Here is a 22,181-nt window from a genome sequence, read left to right on the forward strand (position 1 = left end):
AAACATAATTGAACTTGTTCGATTTTGGTTTAGAATGGTGTGGGAATCTGGCCAGTTATGGTTTATCAAACTGTCAATTAAACAAACCATGGTTTAGCATCCTATATGAGTTAATTCTCATTTCAAGCATGGAAATTCCTAGTCTTCTGAATCAGAGATGATGAGTTGCAGTAGAAACAATCCAAAGTCTTGGGGCAACTTAGAAGGGTAGATAGAATAGCAATATTTGTCTTGCTTGTGATCTCTCAGCCCTATCCTCTTTTTTTCTCAGTCCCCTATACTATGCCTAGATTTGCTTCCAGGTTGGAGTATTGGAGTATGTTTCCATTCTAGCTCCTGGCTGAGAACCTGTAATCCTACAGGTGTTCCTGAATTGCAGCTTCTAGCTCCTGTCACCATTGGCCCCACTGGCTGGGGGCTGCTGGAAAAAGTAGTTCAGTAAAGGATAACAGGTTCTTCATCTCTGATCCAGATGTTGGTTGGGATGATGGGAAATGTAACTCAATGCACCTGGAAGGCCTCTGATTGAGAAAAGTCAGTCTAAACAATATTGAGCTTAGGATCTGCCTTTGTACAGGAGTGTTTCTGATGGAGCGTCTCTAAATAAGTTCTGCAACTGTCACAGGAGGCCTCTGTAGAACATCTGCTGAGTGCTTTGGCCAGTGGGCTTAATTGGCAGGGAAGCCTGGATCATCATTCCCACCACCCACTCCCTCCCTCCCTCCTGGAAACCATTCCATGTCTTGCTGAAGTCTCAGGCCTCCCCAAGCAGAATCCATTCTCAGCTTCTGTTTCTTCCCTTGTGAACATTTGATGCCTCCCAACAGGTGTGAACTTTAGATTGGATGCCCTGTCAGTGTGCATATAACTCTCACTTTTCCTCTAGTTTCTCTTTCTGGTTCTTGAAATTCCTGATCTGGTTAAGCAGCTCTGTGTGGGCCTAATGTGGATTTCATGCCATCTTCTCCCAACTAAGCTTTTCTCTTGTGTCACGACAACTTCTATCTGCTTTTTCTTTTTTCTGATAGGTTAGTGCCTTAAGACGCCCTTTGAGAAGTTTTCCAGTTCCATCAGGGTAATGAAACTATCTGAGATTATCTTCCTGAGTCTCATGGCCTCAGACATTGGAACTATAATTCTGGAAACTTAGCCAGAAAGAAGGTCAACAACTGGAATTCAATCACTGGGTTTGCATAATTACATGGAATCTTATTGTAGTTTGTTTATGTGAACCTACGCAGCCATTGTGGTTTATAGGTGTAGTTTGTAGCAGCTGTTTTTCAACCTGGGAGCCTCCAGGTGTGCAAGACTACAACTCCCATGGCTATGAATTGGGAGTTTTGGAAGTTGTAGTTCCGATACATTAGAGGGTACAAAATTGGGGAAAGCTAGCTTATGATGAAGGAAGACAATGGTTTGGGAAAGGTTAACCTTCTAGTGCTCAAGCTCCACCTGAAAAATATATATCAGTCTCTCTCATGTATGCCCCCTACACATATACGCATTCAGACATTTAGATGTTTCCCCATTATCTCAGCCAAAAGTGCTGATTGGGCTGACTTCATCACTCCTTTTGCATTTGGGGAGCCCCTTTTTTGGAGGGTAAACTCACTGATTGCATGTTCCATGATGGCTTGCATTGGTCTATTATATTAGAATAAAAGCCTTATTTTTGGTGGGATTTCTGTTGTAGCTATATGCAAGTTTTGTTCAGAGTTTTGACTGTAGTGTTGTGGTTTGAAGTTTGACTTTTGGTTAATCCCTGGCTGTGACTGCACATAATACTGCAATTCTAGCTTTCTGTTTAACATTTTGTTTGATGGTCAGTGGTGATCAGTAACTCCATGCAAGAATATAAGAGATTTGTTGGAGGGGGAACAGCTCTACTAGCCTTTTGGTGTAAATGGATGTGTTTTAAAGTCTAGGTTTGGATAATGATTTATATCAATATTAATTTGGTTGCTTGTTGCTTATGGCACATCTGGTCTTCTCAAGTCAAGTATGGTTCTGTTCTACCTTGAAACCAGGAGTGGGCAGACTTCAGGGACTTTTGATCTTTTTTTTTTTTTATTACAATTCCCAAAGCCACCAATTAGAGCTTGCGGCAAAAGATATCCACTTAGAATGAAATTAATTCTGAATACAGGAGCTTCAGAACCAAATTGGACACTGTTCTTTCACCTAAAATGCAACTTGATTATGTGCCATCGAGCCACTGATGATTCTTCCTATCCTGTTTCTTCAAAGCCCACCTTTCGCTTCCATAGTGTGTCCTAAGGAAAACCATTGCCTGCATGATTCTTGTCTTGGTAGGTATAGATACTTTGAAATATATATATACAGTAGAGTCTCGCTTATCCGACATAAAAGGCCTGGCAGAACGTCGGATAAGCGAAAATGTCAGATAACACACAGTAACGATTGAGTGCGGTAAAAAAAAAAAAAAAACACCCTGATCCGCTGCGCCTGTTGGAATCGATTTTTGCGTTGCGGCGCTGCACCGTCAGGAGCAACAAGAAAGTACACTCACGCTTGCAAACAAGTGGCACACTTTTCTCATCACCGATTTATGCGTGTTGTGTTTTTTTTAGGGGTGTTGGATAAGCGAAGGTTGGTTAAACGAGACTCTACTGTATATGATATAGATAGATAGATAGATAGATAGATAGATAGATAGATAGATAGATAGATAGATGATATATATATATCATATATAGATGATATATATATATCATATATAGATGATATATAGATGCTTTGAAAAATTGGTCTGCAGGCACATCATTTCCTGCCTTCCATATACATTTGATAAACATCAGTTTGCATATAGAACTAATAGATCCACAGAGGACGCTATAGCCATCACTCTCCACACTGCTCTGACTCATCTGGAACAGTGGGGGACCTATGTGAGGATGCTTTTTGTAGACTTCAGTTCTGCATTCAATACAATCCTTCCACATAGACCATAAGGTCTAAACTTATGGATCTTGGGCTTTCATATTCAGTCTGTTTTTGGATTTTGGACTTCCTGTCTGGCTGCTCCCAGAGGGTTAGATTAGGCAATTATATCTCCTCAGCTCTTACTCTCAACACTGGCTCACCACAGGGCTGTGTGTTGAGTCCCTTACTTTACACTCTTTGTACATATGACTGTACCCCCACTCACTTCAGCAATATTATCATTTAATTTGCAGATGATACAACAGTGGTGGGGCTTATCTCCAAAGGACCGGGTGGACTGGCTGCTTTCGTGGTGCGGAGACAACAATTTGGCCCTTAATATCAATAAGACCAAGGAGCTTATAGTGGACTATAGAAGGAATAGATTAGACGTCCAGCCCCTGGTTATTAATGGAGACCGAGGTGGCCAGTTTTAAGTTTCTGGGTGTTATTATAAAGGAGGACCTGACCTGGGGTGCTCATATTGCAGCCTTGGTGAAGAGGGCCCAGCAGAGATTATACTACCTGAGACTTCTCAGGAAACAACAACTGAATGAAAAACTGCTGGTGACCTTCTACCGCTGTACTATAGAGAGCATTGTGAGATCTTGGAAGTAGGTAGGGCATAACTGAGGTGCTGCATACAAATATTTGAAAAGGGAGGAATGCTGAACCATTCATGAATGGGCCCTTCCTCATGAATATACTCTTTTCTGAAGCAGAAATCCTCATAGTCAATTGTTATGGCTTCCAAGAGTTTAGCATTGCCCACAACACTTTCAAATGCTTCTTTGTGCCCACCAGAGCTAGAAATGTATTTTTTTAAAAGGAGGAAGTTAAATAAATAAATATTAAGAAAGCAGGCTATCGTATGAAGCCAAACACTGCATCTGTTATTACTATTTGTGCTTTTGGGGCACACCCCCAGAATTGCAGGATGCTGAATTGTATCTGATGAGATGTGATGCTTGTATAGCTTATCTGGCATTTCCCCAATGTTGCCTTCTGCTTCTTGAAAGGACCATTTTTTTTAAAAAAAGGATGAAATCTACAGAAACAAAAGTGGGATTGCTGGAAGCTAGTCAAGAGCAAGAGAGAAGTTGTAGTGATGGTGATGGTGATGGAATAGCCAGAAGGACCTGGGCAGGTCATTTCCTGATATCAGTCTGATTCATTCTTTCATTCCAGAGATGACAGCGTCTTCAGTCAGTAGCCAAGGTCCATTCCTTAGCAGAAACCCAGGTGTTCTTTTTGCTGATGTTGCTAGCTTAACATTTTTGCTTCTGGTCATATGCAGTGGGAGCAATCAAAAGGAACATTAGCTACTGCTTTCTATTCATGTCTCCATCCTTTCTATCTGGATAACAGTGGAGATTGAGCTCAGGTGCAAAACAAGTGGGTCATTGCAGAGGGGTGCAGAGAAGTTCACCAAAAGCATCTTGCCTGGAAACGGATATTCCCTCCAAACCCTGGAGTCAGCATTGCTTTCTGCTTTATTTTCCTTTTGTTGTGAAGCCAAAGGGTTGAATTTAGGTTCTCCCATGTTGGAATTTTGAATGATGGAGATCAGAAACTGAACCAGGTGTACAGATATTACAGGCAGCTTAACCAGGTCAGTTAATGAGTGTATAAGCACAACATGCTAAGCTTGGCTAGTTTTAACCTTGGTTAAGTCCTTTTGTGGCTTAGCATGTTGTGCAAACCCAGCCCATTTCATTAGTTTCTGGTTCACCTTATTGTATCAATCCAGAAAAAGGGTTAATTCAGTAACTAGGTTAAGTTGCTCTGTGAATGCAGTTACTGAGAAGATTTGATTCTTCCATATGCAAGTTTTGAGCTTTCAGGCTGCTCTTCACCAAGAAGAAAGTTAGTTGAGCGGGTATGCTACTTCACTGCAGTCTTCCAGTTTGATATCCTGGATGGAAATCAATCGGATGTTTGCAGTAGACCCAAAGCTTTAAATGTTAAGTCCAAGGGCTGAAAAACTCCAAATAAAATAGAGTTGGTCAATGCAAACAAAACTGAACTGGATGAACTAGTAGGCTGACAAAGTAGAAGGCAATTTCCTGTGTTCCAAAAGTGGGTTATGACTTAAGATGGAGGTTGGGGACATGCCACAAAGTTTTGCATCTGAATTTTTTTTGTAATAAAGGGTTTGCTTTTGCATTTTTAATGGATGCTCCAGCATTCTTTTAGATCTTGGTTCCTGAATACATTTTCTACCTTGCAGATGTCCGATGAACATCTCTGATTGGCTTTATTCTAATGCAAGAGCAGAATGTACTTTCAAGGTTTGTTTTCCCAGTATGGGAAATGTTGAATGTTTGCTGATCTATCAGCCATGTCCTTGGAGTAGAATATTCCTATCTTCCTATATGCTTTCCCTTGATTGCCTCTATGCTTGTGTCATGTTGACTTCCAAAATGGTGGTTCTTGAGGAAAAGTTTCCAGATAGATTCAGACAAATCTAGGGATTGCAGTTAAGTACTGTGAGTTTGCATGGTTGTAAATTTTCAAAATGGAATTGTTGAATTCAGTTGAGTGTGGATGGGAGTTAGAAGGCCTGGTGTAGTATTTGGGACTGGTGAACTTGTAGTCCTCTAGATGTTACCAAACCACAACTCCCAACTTCTCTCCTCATTGGCCATAGTGGCTGGGGCTGCTGGAACTGATAGTTGAGCAACTTTGAAAGGTTAGGGCTTTCTCATTCCGGAGATCAAGCATTGCCTTGGTCAAGCTCACAACAATCAGTAGCTTGCAAAAAGTTGAAAAAATCCAGTCGCCTGTGGGGAATACTTTTTGCAATAGTACTGTATTTCTAAGCTGAATGCCAGTATTTCATAACCTGGGCAGCTTCAGACGTGGGACTTTACTTCCCAGAATTCTCATCAATGGACATGACAGCCAGGGGATTCTGGGAGTTGGTCCATGCATGTGGAAGGTGCTGAAGTTAGGATGGAGCAGAAAGATTGCTTCTACTATTCCTAAGCACATCAAAGCAATGGAGCTGTTTTGTCTCTACGGCACCCTGTTCACTCTCCCATGTGCTATTCCTTATTGACTAGGCTGGTGTCTAAATGCAAAATTGTTCAGTTACTCTTTGCGCTTATTCACAGAACATATTCAAGAAAATAAAGGTGCTAGGTGGTTAGAACCAGGGGACAATGAATCTTGCTTTAAGGATGCATTTTGGACTTTCTTTCATTCTGAGTTGCACTCGGACATCATGATTCAAAGGCGTTGGCAGTATACATTTCTTGCAGGAAACTGGTCAGTATTTGAAGTGCAAGTCACTGAGTTGCAAAAAGAGTTGGTGGCAGGGTGGATGTGGTTTGGAGGGTGGCACATTCAGCCTTATGGGCACTCTCTTTTTCTCTCTTTCTTTGAGGTGGCTAGCTGGCTGTTGTCACTTGTTCCCCAAGCTGTGTGTTTTGCTGATGTGCAGGATGAGTATGCAGGCAGAGCCTGGATAAATGGCACCACATCATGGTCCCCTTGGGAGTCCTTTCTACTCTTCGCAGTTGCAGGGGAGCTGGGAAAACAAGAGGCTCAGATGATGTGCCAGGTGGCAGAATGCAACATCTGCTTTCAGCTGCAACGCTGTTTTTCAACTATCTCACAGTAGACACTCCTTCATTGTAGGCATCATGCCTTTCATTCTTCCCCGTCCTCCATTAAGAGCATATCCGAATTCTGGGTATTGCAGTCCTCAGTTCATCTGAAAAAGTGCCAAGTTGTGGAAGGCTGATGGAATTAATGTGCCGCTCAGCAAAATTAGCTCTTAGCACAGTTAAGGCAAGGGTAGTTAATATGGTTCCTGCAGGGAACTGGTCTGCTTCAAAGCATCTCTTTTATGTTCACCAGACTGCCCCGGTCACTGACTTTTGATAAAAAGCAAATATTTTTTTAATTAAAAAATAAACAAACAGAACTTTAGCATGCTCCAAGGCAAACACCATGCTGTAGCATGGGTTGCTTCTGGAGCAGTGAATTTGGAATTAGGCCAGTAGTTCTCAGCCTAGAATCTACAGGCCATTGATGATCCATGAAGGTACTGGGACTGGTTCTAGATGTGAACAAAACCAAAACTAATAATACACCCCTTCCATGATTCATGAGATCACAAAGATCTTGCAAGATTTTTCTATTGTTGGCTGTGCAAATAGACCTCAGGTTATATATCTTCTAGGGTGCATAGATTGTGACAGAGTGTTGTCTTGATTAAGAGATTAAAGTACAGTAGATAGCATCTGATTTCTTAACTGAACTTTCAGATTGAGTTGACCCAGTTTGGACCGTTGTTTTTATTCAAGGAAGAAACGCTTTTCTGCCTTTGTACAAAAGGCCATTCAGTTCAATAATCCAATCTGAGTTAATTACCCACTTCAGGAAGTTGATTCAATTTAGAGATTTGATCAGATTGTTACTGGATCCCTGAATCAAACATTTGCACCTCAGTCATGCTCTAAGGGCTGGGAGAGCATAATGTACCTGAGAACTTGGGTCATATTGCCATGTGCCTCCCCCTTCTCCATCCCATTGAGCACTTGAATGGCAGGCTGGGGAGAAAATTTGGAACCGTGGGCATCCATAGCAGACTATGGTCAAGCCTTCCAAGGGTCACATTTTAGTTGTATGGGGTTCCCACCTTGCAGCTTCCATATCCCATTTTTTCTTAATTCCCAGTGGTGAGAAATATGAACATACATAAAATATTTGTGCACAATGTGCTTTTCCAACCATGACTATACGCCTTGTGGGCCAGTTCCTTTAGCTTAGTAAGTGTTGTAGGATACATTACAGATGGAAGGTAATAATGATAATGTTGAAATCATCATCGTCGTCATCATCACGTTCCTGTGTTTTGCTGTCCAACTTGGGGACCCTGGTTTACTTGAAAACCTGAGTTATGTTCCTTGCTCTGAGGCCAGCACTGTAGCAGATGATGGAATTCACACTATGAAAAGTCATTTTCTGCTCTTTGGTTTGCAACATGTAGGTTGCGTAACAGGAGCTGCCTTTTTCCGAGAGACTGACTTATCGGTCTCTGCAAGAGGAAGCTGTGGGCTGGGCAGGAGATTCTTCATGGAGTTGGATAAAGAGTGAGGAAAAACCATCTAAGGACATCTTGAAATATTCTCCTGCCTTCCTTGTAGTGAGTCTTCATTTCTGGTCATGGCAGAGGCATCCTTAATCATTACTCAGCAGCTCTGATGCTGGTTATGGGTTCTTTGTGGTCAGGGCTGGTGCCCTAAGTCACCGGACTTAACATGTGGTTTCAAGTAGTTTTTTTATGAAATTGCATCACTGGGTGAAGAATTCAAACCCCAAGATCAGGGATGTGCAAATTTCAGCAGTTGGAGAGCTTCCCTTGTAAAATGGGATGGGGTTCAAAACCAAAGTGAACCCTGTGTGTGTGTGTGTGTGTGTGTGTGTGTGTGTAGGGGGAGGTTAAAGAGGTAAAGGGAGCGCCTTAAGTCTGCAAGGTATCTTTTTTTCTCCTTAATGTTCCCTTCAGCCTCAACAACATAAAGTGTGTGTGCGGGTGTTTTGGCCTAATCCAACTGGAAAGTTTGGTGGGGCCATGAAAGGAGTGCTGGTAGCTCCAAGTGTCCTGTGGGCTATATATTGTTTGCATTCACCCTCAATCTTTGCAAATGACGAGCATTAGACACTGATTACCGGAGCCAGTTTGGTATAGTAGTGAAAGTGCTAGACTAGAAACCAGGGGACCGTACGTTCTAGTCCCCTCTTCGACATGAAAGCCAGCTGGATGACTTTGGGCCAGCCCCGCTCACAGTGTTGTTGTTCTGAGGAAAACAGGAGGTAGGAACATTATGTACGGTGGCTTGAATTGTACAAAATAAAAGTGGGATATAAATTTATTATTGATTGAGGATGATGATGATGATATAATGATGTTCAGGGAAGTTGAAGTCCTGCAGAAGCTGCTGAAAAGAAGAATGTTCCAATGGAAGATTCAATTCCCTGAGGGGTTTTTGTTGTTCTGCTTTTGAAAATCACATTTTATGAGGTAGATGCAAAAAAAATTTGTTAAGAAAAAAAAATATTTAAATATAATCTATTTTTCATGCTAATAGGTCTATACTTTGTGGTTTCAAAAACTCAATTCTTGTTCTTCTGCCTTTTATTTATATGTGTGTTTGCATGTGTGCATAAAATAAAAATTGAGTTAGAGGTTCAACAGGTTAAATTTATGGGTAAAAGGTGCCATTTGATAATCCAAAAGTTACTCAGGACAAAACATTTAATCAAAAGGGTAAAAAAAAATCCTGAAAGCATTTATAATCTTGAAAGAGACTTTTTTCCATTCTTTCAGGCATTAGAAGGAATGCTTCTTATAAATGGTTGGTGACATAATAGAGTTGTAAATCCTCTAAAAAAAATGCGTGGAGGGGAATTGCTTTAGAATTTTTGTATTATCTTTTGCAAATGTAATTGATCAGTTAACCTTGTAGGATTAATGGCGGAGCAACCCTTAGACTGATCTTGAAAAACTAACCAGGGTCATTCCAGGTTAATACTGGGATGAGAGATCACCCAAAAATCCCAGGGTTGTAAGCTAAACTGGAAAGTTAAAAAAAATCCCAAAGAAGGTAATGACAAACCACTTCTGTCTTATTGCTGAGGAAGCTACACAGATGTAGCCATGAAATTTCAAGGAGCTGAGCATGACTTGAGAGGTCTTTCTCTGATGACCTTGTTGTCCATCATTTCTTGAGCTAGTGCCTTCTAGATGGATTGATTAAAACTTTCTTGTCTCCAACCAGGACAGCTGTTGGTTTTCAGAATCCAAGCTTAGATTTAGACTTGGGCTACCTACCTATGCTCTCTGTTCTGTGACATTGCTGAATCAATTTGCAAAGGGAGACCATTGTTTCTTTGCCTCATGAATTGCAGGGCTTCCCATCTTGCCGGGGAACTTGACTGGCTTTCCTTCAGCCCATTGCTGAAAGAAAGGACATAATCTGCCCTTGGATTGTTTTGCCACAATTAAATACAGAAAGCAAAGGGAGAGGGGCTTAAAAAGTGTGAGGAGAAGTTCGTTCTTTGAATGCCGGAGCACAAATCCCTGTATGATTTCACTCCGCAGTTTCATGGAAGTGCTGAAGAGCAAAGGGTACAAAGGAATCTTGGCAGAATCCCTGATCAACCAAGTCAGAAGTTCTGTGGACAGGCACTCAGCCACTTCATCTGCAGTCAGCCCTTTTAGGGGAAATATTTGTTGAATCCCATGTTCCTACCTCCCACTCCTAAGACTAGAGTTTCTCAACCTTATCAACTTTAAGATGTATGGACTTCAACTCCCAGAATTCCCCAGCCAGCATGTTGGCTGGGGAATTCTGGGAGTTGAAGTCCATACATCTTAAAGTTGATAAGGTTGAGAAACTCTGCCTAAGACTATTAGAGTTGGTGGTATCAGAAGTTGCTGAGAAGCCCAAGCAGATTAACGGCCTCAAGTTCTTCTCCCTGGATAGATCATCCAGCAGTTTTCATATAAAACCAAACCACACCTAGATCAAGATAATCTAATCATTTGACCCTATGAGTGTCTCAAGTCACATGGCAATCACCCAGTTAACCATCTTGCCCAAGAGAAGTTGGGCACAACTGGCTGATAATTGTGTCAGTATTTGTAGCCTAAGGACTCTTTTTTGGCACTCCCCAGAGTTATCCAAACATTTGTCTCCTTTAGGACATTTGCCACCTCATCACAGACCCTTCTTGTCTCCTGGATGCAGTTGGGTGTCGCCCTGTGCTAACATTAGAACAAAAAGGGGGTAAAAAGAATGATTATGTGTGGGTCAGCCTTTGGGATGGGTCTTGAGTGAGACTGTTCTTGGATAGGTTTGGGGTGTGTGTGTGAGAAAGAGACGTAGAGGGTGTGCATCGTCCAGGCGGTGTTGTGTGATAATTCAGCAGAAGTGTTCCCACACCCTGAGAAGGGTGTGTATGTGTGTCTTGTGTATTTTAGAGGAAAGAGGGAGGTTGAGTTAAGGGCAAGACATGTCTGTTCAGGCAAAGTTGGGACCAAGAGAAAGCCCTTCTGCAGACCAGCCTCCAGAATCTCTTTAAATACACTCACAGGTACAGAGTGACGATGTTCATATAACCTGCCCAGTCTGGTTACTCAAGCATTTTCTGGCTTGGCCAGGTGCACTGAACCATAAACTAACCAAACAGGCTGGATTCACACAACATGCTAAGCCACAAAAATACTCACCAAGGTTAAAACCAGCTTAGTGAGTTGTGGAAATGCTGCTGGTGGGGAAGTGGGTTTTGTGAATACAGATAAGTCTCGTTTAGTGCAGTTAACGAATCCCATGAAATGGTTGCCTTATCCGAATTCACACGGTTCGAAGTGATGTTTCTATGGGAAGTAGAGTAATTGGTTCTAGCTCAGTGGAAATAGGCAATTAAAATTTGGAAACATACATTTTTATACATTTATTAATGAAACATTGTATAACAGTAAAAGAGGATAAATCCATATCCAAAGCCCACCTGCTATCGCCTGTATTCTGTAGTTGAATACTTCTTCAACTTCTTCAAAATGAGCCTTTTTTTTTTTTAACTTTCCTTGAACAAAGCCTTCTTTTCCTTCATTTTGCAGACACAATGATTACTGTCTAAAACCCTAATGGCAACTGCACATGTGCTAACTTCAACTGTGAGCATGCTAGCCTCGTGCTGACTGAATTTTGGCTTGTATTAAACACAACCTGGTTATAAATTGCACTAAATCAATTATTGTACTACAGGTAGTCCTCGCTTAATGACCACAATTGGGACTGCAATTTAGGTTGCTAAGCGATGTCATTAAGCGAATCATCACATGTCTGGACCCGATTTTATTACCTTTTTTGTGGCGGTCATTAAGTGAGTCATGTGGTTAAGGGAATCACGCAGTTCCACACTGGTTTTGCTTGCCGGAAGCCAGCTTGGAAGGTTGCAAATGGCTATCATGTGACTCTGGGACGCTGCAACTGTCATAAGTGCAAGCTGGTTGCCAAGCGCCCAGATCACAATCACATGACCGCAGGGATGCTGCAATGATCATAACTTTGGGCACTGGTTGTAAGTCACTTTTAGCGCTGCTGTAACTTTGAACGGTTGCTAAACGAACAGCCGCTAAGCGAGGACTACCTGTATTCGAACTCACACTAATCGCAAACTATCTATACAGTCATAGCTGCTAGAATTGACTTTCAGTCTTATTTTATGGGATTTAATTAATTGTGAATCTGTAATGATTCTCAGTTCTCTTAACCATCCTTGGCCACTTGGGCATTCAGCCACATCCCCAAGGGATTATGGGAGAATTGCAAGCTCCCAGCCCCCCCTCGATGAAGGCTATGTCAGAGAAATGTCTGTTAATAATGCCATTGTTGGAACAAGAGCCAAGACCATCTTCGCTTTCTGTGCCCCCCCGCAAATATCCTCTGAGCTGCTTACAATTTAAATACATGAATAAATGCACATACATATATTTCAGTTCAGAAAAGACCTTGATAATGCAACTCCGTTTGCCGCCTTCAGTCTTGCCTGGTGCGGAGGGGGCCGCCCACTCTCCCTTGCCCCTGCCCCTGCCCCTTCTTCTTGGCCATGGGTCTGTGAAGCCAAGGGGATGAAAAGGGAGGGCTCCCTGCTCGCCCCCCCCCCCGCAGTTCCATTATCAACCCAGCAGCTTGGCTGCCCAGCTGTCAAGAGGCTAATCTGGCCTGCGGTGGGGAAGTGACATGATCACGCTACATTGGGCCAGACAAAACAGCTGCTCCTGGGGCTGTTCCGAATACTCCCTTTTGTCCCCTTTTCCCTACAATCCTGGCACCCAGGGGTGTGTGTGCGTGTGCGAGTGTGTGAATGCACCGCTTCTCTTCGTTTGCAGGCGCCGGGAGGTGGGGGGGAGGGTAGGTGCTGGCAACTGTTATCTTCGGCACGTGATGGGGAGGCTGGGGAGTTCTTGAAAGTCTGCAGAGGCAGGGAAGAGGGGGAAAAAAGGGAGGTTCTCTTTTACCCCCTTCTAGCCTTTTTCCTGGTTGTTCGCTTCAGGAGGACTACATGACCTGGAGGCCTCTGCTTAGGGATGGTTTGAAAGTAGAATCCTTCTCTTGCATGTGCGTGACTTGACCAGTGCAAAGTCAAGTCAAAGTCAAGTACAGTGGTACCTCGGGTCGCGAACGCTTCTGTTCACAACCAATTCGGGTCACGAACAGCACCGTTCGCAGAATTTTGCCTCCGTTCGCGAACTCCGCATCGGGTGACCAACAGGATCCACGGCCATTTTCCCTGCCGTGACACGTGGTCGTGGCTTCCTGTAGGGAGGGGGACTCTCCCTCCAAGCAATAACCGCCTCCCCACCCGGCTTCCTGTCCTCCACGCCAGAAGTCGCCTCGAGCAAGGTTAGCGTTCTCTCTCTTCATACTGCACTGTACTGTATTTTGTTTCATATTTTTGTGGTTTAAAAAAAAACACATATGGTTCAGAATGGATTAACCGTAATTACATTGAACCTTATGGGAAAATTTGATTCGGTTGGCGACCACATTCGTAGGGGTCAGAACGGATTAACCGTATTTACATTGAACCTTATGGGAAAATTTGATTCGGGTCGCGACCAATTTGGGTCGCGACCAGAGTCGTGGAACAAATTAAATTCGTGAACCGAGGTACCGCTGTACCTATCCCAGGGATCTACTCCCCAATAACGGGAAGGCATATGTCTGGGGAAGCAGCTTTTCCAAGGGCTCTTGATCCCTTGCTTTTGAAAAGGTGGGAGAATGCAGGAATCTCGTTTCTCCTTTTCATTAGCACAAGAGGCGCTAGCTATTTCCTACCTTCTGATGGTGGTACAAATCCAGCCCCAATTTTCCTTAAGCCCCTTGGGCACACTGGAGGGTTCAAGGGCACAATGGCTGAACTGAGTGGCTGTCTAAGAATCCAGCTCTCTGTGATGCCTGCTGTCTGGGCCCTGTGGCCGTGGTTGAGTTTCTGTGCTTGGTGGATCTTCTATCTTTGGGGCTGTTTCTAGTGAAGAAAACTGGAAAGCTCTAAAAAATCTCCTTCAAGTTGAGTTCAACTCCTGGCGATGTCATGACAATGTCCATGTAAAGTGTTTTGGGGGAAACAGTGTGGAAGTGACTTCTCATTATCTTCTTCCAACCTCTTAGTCTAGACGGGTGTTCCTCAACCTTGGCAACTTTAAGATGTCCATGCTGGCTAGGGAATTCTGGGAGTTGAAGTCCGGACATCTTAAAGTGCTGGCTGGGGAATTCTGGGAGTTGAAGTCCGGACATCTTAAAGTTGCCAAGGTTGAGGAACACTGGTCTAGACCATAGCCCCTTGATTTCTTTGGGTCATATCCCAACTATTAACCAAATCTGACCTCACTTATAGAAACAGGCAAAGTTTGGAATCTAAACAAAAGAACGGAAAGGATGACTTGCTCCAACCCAAGAACCTCCAAAGGTGTTGGAACTGCAACATGGCTCAGCTAAAGTAGAAAAAAGTCTCACAAGTGTATAACTCAGCTGAGTATCCTAGGAGAGCTAAGACTAATTAACTAACTTGAGACTAGACTAAATACCCAAGGAGAGCTGTTGAAAAGTTGCATAATGCAGCTTTCTCCAAATTAGTGTTACCTAGAGGTGTTGTTATGGGCTGGTAGAAAGTGTGTTCAGGGCTCTTTATGCAATCAAAGGATTAGAAGCTAATAACACTATGACTGGGACCACAGCTCCCATAATTGTAAGCTTTAGCCATACTGGACTTCAAGGAAGAGCAGCTCATAATATTTGGAGGACACCAAGGTTTCCTATGCACCCAGAGAAAAACCTGCACTAGCCACTGATGATATAGATATCCAAGCTTGGGTTGAGGCACCCTTCTTAGCCACCGTTTGTTCAGCAAACCATAACATCCTGGTTCAAACCATGCTAAGCCATAAACCATGATTTCTAAATCACAGCAACCGGGCTCCCTGAAGCCGTGTTGTGGCGTGTGGTTTGGAATGAGACGTGAGCCAAGCTGTTGCAGTTTGCCAACTCTGGTTTCTAACCAAAGGCAGCATGTGAGCCGGGGGGATCATCTTCCAAGAAGGAAGGAGAGAGAGAGAGAGAGAGAAAGGAGGAAGAATACGCAGCCTGTTATCTTGCCTCGCACGGGGGGAGGAGGAGGCTTGCCATCTTCACTCGGCTGCCTGCTTGACCCCTCCCTGGCAAGCTGGGGCTGTCAAAGCCACCTGCTCTTGCCATCCTCTGTTTCTGTAGCCAACAGATGCAGTCTTTGGGGAAGGGTAGACAACTTGAGCCTCCGGTGGATCTTCCTCTGTGATTTGCTCTGTCTCAAAATGAAGAGAGGAAGAAAAAAAACCCCAACAACAGATACCGGCCATATCGGATGAGGTGTAGCACATCTGACAGACTGTGGTGACGGTTTGGCAGGTGTTTCCCATGCGGCTGCTTTTAACCACATGGATGCCAGAAGCATGGTCTGAATTGGGGAGGATGGGGGGGGGCTCCACATTTCCTGTTTCACCGGTTGAACCTGTGTGCAAACGGAGCTACGTAACTCAGACCACCAAGGCAATCCGCACGCTTTATTTAAAGTTTAGGCACGCACCCATTTAAAGATAAGGTTCAGAGGTGGGGTTTGGTGGCAGGTGGAATTGTATCCGAAGAAAAATTGGAGTTTGCGTGAAGGTAGAGAATAGTGTACTGAACGCTTAGCAGGTAGTCGTGCAACACACGACTTATCCTGGGTACGCTGGATGTTCTCGCGAAGGCATGCTGCCAGCTTCTGATCTTCCTTTGCAGATAGGAGGACTGCAGACTTGCTCCTAGTTTTCTTAACAAAAAAATCAAGCCAAACTTTAGAAAACAGATTCGGCATCGCTGTCAGTTTGTTTATGAAATTACCCAGATGCTGCCACTTGGTTAATGAGTTCCTTGACTTCTGCAAAGATGGATCAGCATTCCTGTGCCCTTCCAAAGCTTCTGCATCAGAGAGAATTTCAGCCAGCAATTTTGTCAGCCAGGTTTGAAAAAAGCCGTGCTTGGCTCAGCGAGGCTTCCTCCTTCTTTTTCATGGGATCATTCTAGCGGGTAACTTTTTATAGTCAGTTCCTTAGCAGGGGATCGTTCCTGAGTTATTTTTCATGCTCGGTTGCCTGTATTTGCCTTGTAAGCTGTCCAAAATGAATGCTGATACAATCAAAGAGGTAGGCAATAAATGGTTTTAAATACCTGTTTGTCTTCCAGAAGCCTGTCGTTGCAATCCTTTGGGTTCAATCTTTCCCTGTCCTCTCTGCAGCGGGGTAACGTTGCACGGAAAGAAAACGCAGCCGAGAGCTGGTTCAGTTAGGCATCTCTAACGGTGGCTTGATCTTCAGAAGATGGGCACAGTTTAGCCCTGCTTGCTTCCATTCGTTGCCCGTCTATCTAACACCCCAATCTTAAAATGCAGAGCGACCTTGGATGTCTCGATTTGCAAGAGAGGAACATACTTGGTGTGACCTAGTTTGGACATAACACTAAGCATCAGAATCTCAAAACCTGGCTGGAGGCCTCCTGGTTTGTTCAGCCACCCCCTTTGGCAGGAGGGCCCAAGGGCCATTTGTTGTTCAGGGAGCACTAGCGGGCCAAGGCATCTCGCCAGATCTACCAGATCGAATTGTATAGGGTTCTTTTCCATATTATGTCTCTCATTCTTGGCCCCTCTGAGCGAAGGGTTCCTAAACAGGCAGGCCTATGCCTGGAAATCCAGCATCCCAGGCATTTATTTAGGGCGGAGAGACCCCTGGATTGGGGCTGCTGTGCTGGGGCTGCCCTTGCCTTTGTTTGCCTGCCTCCCTCGGGGACCGTCTGCCTGGTTTTCTGTCACCACCAAGCGATCCAGTAGCCGAAAGGAAGCACTTGAGGGGGATGGCAGCTGCTGTGGGAGCCGTCAGGCCGAGGGGCAGGAAGTGGGCAGGAAGCCCTAGTGCACGCTGCTTTTTTTTAACCCCCTTTCTTTTTTCGGTCATTCTTTCTTCCTTATTTTGCTCCACCTTGCATTAGGAGAGGCAAGAGATGCCTCCTCTCTTCTTTCCTTGGACAAACAGCTGAAGGCTTTCCAAATCAGGTCAACTCCAAGCGTGTCTCTCTATCTCTCTCGTGATGAAGAAGGGGCTTGGTGGGTCATCTGGCACTGTGGCAGATTAAACTCTGAAAGCCAGGGGCTGTGAACCCGCAGACCTTTTTGCTGACCTGGGCAAAGGTGCAGAATCCAGGGAAGTACATATTACCCTTGAAAAAGAAAAGTGAAAGCAGGTCTGCATAGCAAAAAGAGCATTTGGTGACCTCTACCTAGTATCGTCCTTTTGCGCTGGCATCAGTCTGCCTAATTCTGCATTTTATGGAAGGAACAAAGACGATTGCACAGCTTGAATGCCTCGCCTCTCTAACTGCTAGAGATTCTTGCTCTGGTTTGTGTTGGCTTCAGAGATTTCTTCCCATTAACAACTGCTCAGTTGCATCTTCAAACATAATGGCTAGAAACTTTTAAAAAACTCAGTGGTAAGCTTCCTTGAAAACGCTTGGTATTAAACATTGCGCTCGCTCAGTGCTGTTTGAAACACACAGACACCATCTTGGCCAGGAGGAAGCGTGGAAGGCCTGCCAGCTTGTTGAGGTACTTCAGGATGCTCCCACATCTGCTGGCCTGCTGGGGAACATTCCTTTGGTCTATGGCACACTAAAGCCATAATTCCTAAGGATGTCCCACGGAATACTACTATGCCATGATGTTGCCCGTGGACTGCAAGCATGTAAAATACATAAATCAATTAATCTAGTGTACCTGGTTTCACTGTGCAGACAAGCGCTCATGGAGGATATTTCATGTATTCCCATGACCAGTACAGCCATACCATGAGCAGAGGAACTCCTCCCTTGAGGGCAGTGCATCAGCAGAGCAGCCCAAACAACCTGACAACACTGCCATGGCACCACCTTCTAGGCTTGCGCCACGTTCCTTGCATCCCGCAATGTGGGATCATTGACGGAAGCCGTGTGGTCAGGTCCTTTCAGTGAAGATTGCACAGCCCTGGTTGGTTCTGTGGGGCAAGGGACAGCCCAGGCCAGTGGAGGCCACTGAAAAGGGCTCCCAGAACTAGGAGGAGGGCATGCTCAGCACCCACTGTTGACAGGTAGTGCAGTTAGCTCTGCAACCGGGCCCACAGCAGGTCTTCCTTGCAACACAAAGCCTTCCAATGTATTGTGCCTTTTCTAGGCACACCAATCTCAACCTTTCAGGCTCACAACTCAACTTGTCCTAGCTCAGCTGCTTCACCTTGACCAGCATCCAGAGAGCCAAACTAGCACCTTCCCAGCTGTGGCCCAGGTGCTCTGCTGAGGTCAGGGTTAGTTCCTCAGCAAAGACTCTTCTACTGTTGCCGGCCATGGGGAAGGGTTTCAGCAGCGGCTGGTGGTGGAGATGGAGAAAAAACCTGGAATCCAGCTCAGTTGCCTGCAGTGTCGCCTCTTCCAGGGGTGCAGCCTGGGCTTTGTGTCCTCTGGTCATAAGTCCAGAGCCATCCTTTTTTCTTTTGAACAAAACCAGCATAAGCCTTCCTGATTAAAAAGCACAGTATTTGGTGTTCTGTGGTCTTGAGAAGCACCAGGCAGGAGTGATTCTCCTTGAAAAAATAATCCATTGGCCATTAAGTTCTACCTCCCAAGCTTCTTGGCAAGGACCTCTTGACAATGGCAACTTTTGCTGCCTGGCCTTCTACTTGGCTTTCAAATTAGTCTTTTCACCCACCCAGTCTTCTTGCTGTTTGTAGCCCTTGACTAGAAGCAACCAAAAAGTATTTCCCCAGAGAGCGATCAGGAATCTGAAACCTGCTAGTGCGTGTGTAGTCAGTGTTGATTCCTGGCAACTGCCTTGAACAAAGCTCTGCAGCTTTCTTGACAAGATTTTGGAAATGGTTTGCCATTGCCTGCTTCCTGGGGCTGAGAGAGGGACTGGCCCAAGGTCACCCAGCTGGCTTCGTGCTAGAACTCATGGTCTCCGGGTTCTAGCCTGGTGCCTTAACCACTACACCAAACCAGCTTTCGATGATGGAATGGGAATGCAGGTAACCATTCCTCTTCCATTCCTCCGGGGCTGGTCCCATCCAGCAGTGACTGAGATTTGCAGCTGCATCTTCCTATTGCAACTGATCGTCTTTGCCTGACCATCAGCCCTTGCTCGGTCTCTTGTCTTGGGAAGCAAGCTGTCCTCTTCCCAAAATAATAGGCAACAGAAGCGAAGGTGTGTCTTCGTGCAGGCTGGGGTCAGGGCCCACATCGAAACATGGAGCCTCTCCTCCTCCAATAAGAGCAACCGGGTTCATTTTGTCCTGGCTGTTCGCCAGTTTGGTAGCAAACTGTTCAAAAAAAGCAACACTGTATTCCTTCCTCTTCCTTTTCCGGGGTAGAAGAAAGGGAAATGACAGGTAGGGTGGGAGGCAACATTTTAGGGGCTTTCTCTTTCCCCCCCAAGTGGCGGGGGGATGGAAAATGGACCCCCGGACCCCCACTTGCTGTGTTCGACTTTGGTTTCACTATTATTTTAATGTTTGAAAAACGGGAAGCTGGCAGGCTGCACGGCAGAACAGCGATATCCAGCGTCCTGCGGAGGGTTGGACTCAGCCCTTCAGCTTTCTGTATCCATCCAATCCTAGTGAGTTGCAGGAGTGAGTATCTGCCCACTCCTCTTTTACTCTACTGCTATTCAGCTGTTCATTCCTGGTTGCAACTAGAGCTCCTGCACTGAACTGATATTTTGCTATTCGTGACTTGATTCTTTGTTTAATTACAGCTACCTCCGGCTATCTTCATACTTCATATATGTCTCTTTCCTTCACTTCTACACACACAGACACAGACACACACTCCTCTGTATCCCTCTTGGGGAAAGGCCTTAGCCATCCAGGTTTTCAATGTGCTTAACTGTGTTTGGAAAAGGAAAGGGTGTCACCTGCATCTTGGTGCCCACTTCACTCATTTAATTTCATCTGTTTCTTTACTGCCCCCCATGCAAGTGGACTGAAGCAGCTTGCCATTAAAAGAACAAGAAAAACACAGTAAAAATGTAATAATGGAAAACATATTCGTTAAAAAGTTGGCAGGGGGAAGGAAACCAGAACTGAAATGGAGGCATTCACCCAACATCCATGCAGGAAATACGTTTGTACATTCATTCCAGATGATATCACTCCAGCAATTTCATGTGTCCATTAGAAAGCAAGGGGAATGAATATTCTGGCCCTAAACCAGCTTTCCCCATTGGATGTGCTGATGGGGAAAGCATGGGAATTGTAGTCCAACACATCTGGAGGTCATATTGGAAAAGATTACTGCAGGACTTTAACGCGGCAATACATTTCTGGCAAAACCTGTGTTGAACCCTGTGGGGTGCTTCAGAATATACATCCATGCAAGTTTTCTCTGTGGGCTTTAACGCTCAGAATAGCCCTTCGAACAGAGGATGTAAACAGATATGAAAACCCAGAAACTGTCATGGCCGTCTTGTTTTATTACACGGGAAAGCCAGAGTAGATATGGGAGGCTAGGTAATGAAATGTTTTTAATGCACCACGGATTGGAGAGAAATGGAAAGTGTGTATGTTGCCAAGTGTGTGCTTGTGGTATTCCCAGGAAGCTAACTGTGGCAGCCTCTGTTTCTCTCTCCCTTCTGTAGGCCAAGAGGAAACTGGATCTCGAAGGAACCACTCAGCAGTGCAACACAGAATTCCGGACTCCAAAAGGCAAAGGGAGACCACTCCCTCACATCTCTAGTCCAAAAAGTAAGAGGCATTGGATGAGGAAATACTGAACGGGAACAAAAGAATGCATTGGCAGAGTCTAGAGTTGCTGTCTTAATCAAGTTTCTAGTCCTCATCAGGGATTGGCTTGAAATGGGGCAGAGGGCAGTTTCCAGTGAAAAGTGAGAAATCTCTTCAGCATCCAGTTTTGTTCAGCGTGACCTGCTTAGCTCATGGTTTTTTTTTCTTTTAGATCGCAAAATGTTTGGATTTTAACGAGAACCAAACTTGGTATAGAGCAAGGTTGTTTTCCAGGGAAGGAAACTGTCTTTTCTTTTTCCTTCTATCGTACTTCTGGGAATTACTCTACATCCGGAAGAAACATTGTATGAGCCTAGATCTAACCTGGGTTTCATAACAAGGATGACTGCACTGAAACCCTATTAGCCACAAGAGGGGGATAGAGGACCATCTTTTAGCATAGAGAGGCCTTTTTCAATCTCTTTTCTTCTACAAGTGTTAAGCTGCAAGTTCCACCACCCCTGGCTAAGATTACCATCCTGCCTGGGGCTGGGATGCGGGTTATAGCCCAGAACATCTTGAAAGCATTGGAATGGAGAAGACTGGTTTCGGAAAGGCAACAAACATTCAAGCAGGAACTTAAATTTGCAGGAACCTGGGTTTAATCCATAATAGGCAAAGATGTTGGTCAGAATCACTTGACCTCGTTTGTACTTGGCCATTTTGGGTAGGCATGTTTGGAAGGCACTCTGAGCCTTGCTGAGCAGAAAAGCCGGCTGTCCACTGTATTATGACTTCCTTGTTCCTTTTCAAAGTTTCGGACTATAGCTGTGCATCGCTGAGGGATAGCGATCTGAACATCCAAGATAAACACTTTTAGTTGGGGTTCTCCAGGTCAGTACCTAAGCGGAGGTCACAAGAATTCTGAAGTAGGGATATCCCAAGAAATCCTCAATCCGTGTTAGTATGGTTGTTTTGCATGGATCTTCTTTGTGTTCTAGCCCCCAAGTCTCCTGGAGAGAAGACCCGCTACGACACATCTCTCGGCTTGCTGACCAAGAAGTTCATTCACTTGCTCAGTGAATCAGAGGACGGGGTGCTGGACTTGAACCGGGCTGCCGAGGTGCTGGAGGTGCAAAAGCGACGTATCTACGATATCACCAATGTCCTGGAAGGGATTCAGCTCATTCGCAAGAAATCCAAGAACAATATCCAATGGATGTAAGTTGACTGGAGAGAGACTTACAGTGCAGATGTTTGGAAACAACAGGCACCAACATAAGAGAAATCTAGATCAGGCTGGGGATTATGAGCAAATGTGGGACAGGAATGTTAGTTTGCCATAAGTCAGCCTTCCCCAGCCAAAGGATCTCCAGATGGGGAAGCTTCAGCTCCCAAAATTCCAGCA

General features: G+C 44.6%; 1 protein-coding gene across 1 annotated transcript in view; it reads left to right on the forward strand.

Moving 5' to 3' along the window:
* Window positions 1-22,181, forward strand: part of E2F2 (E2F transcription factor 2) — a 39,786-nt gene that overhangs the window by 9,141 nt on the left and 8,464 nt on the right. The window contains exons 2-3 of the mRNA XM_025175637.2: window positions 20,689-20,794; window positions 21,775-21,994. Coding sequence (XP_025031405.1) covers window positions 20,689-20,794; window positions 21,775-21,994 — 326 coding nt within the window. The remainder of the gene's footprint in view (window positions 1-20,688; window positions 20,795-21,774; window positions 21,995-22,181) is intronic.

This window comes from Python bivittatus, unplaced genomic scaffold (genome assembly GCF_059951505.1).
Source record: "Python bivittatus isolate LINGU-HERP-01145 unplaced genomic scaffold, Pbiv_v1 ctg000310_np1212, whole genome shotgun sequence".
In the NCBI taxonomy this organism is placed as follows: domain Eukaryota; kingdom Metazoa; phylum Chordata; class Lepidosauria; order Squamata; family Pythonidae; genus Python; species Python bivittatus.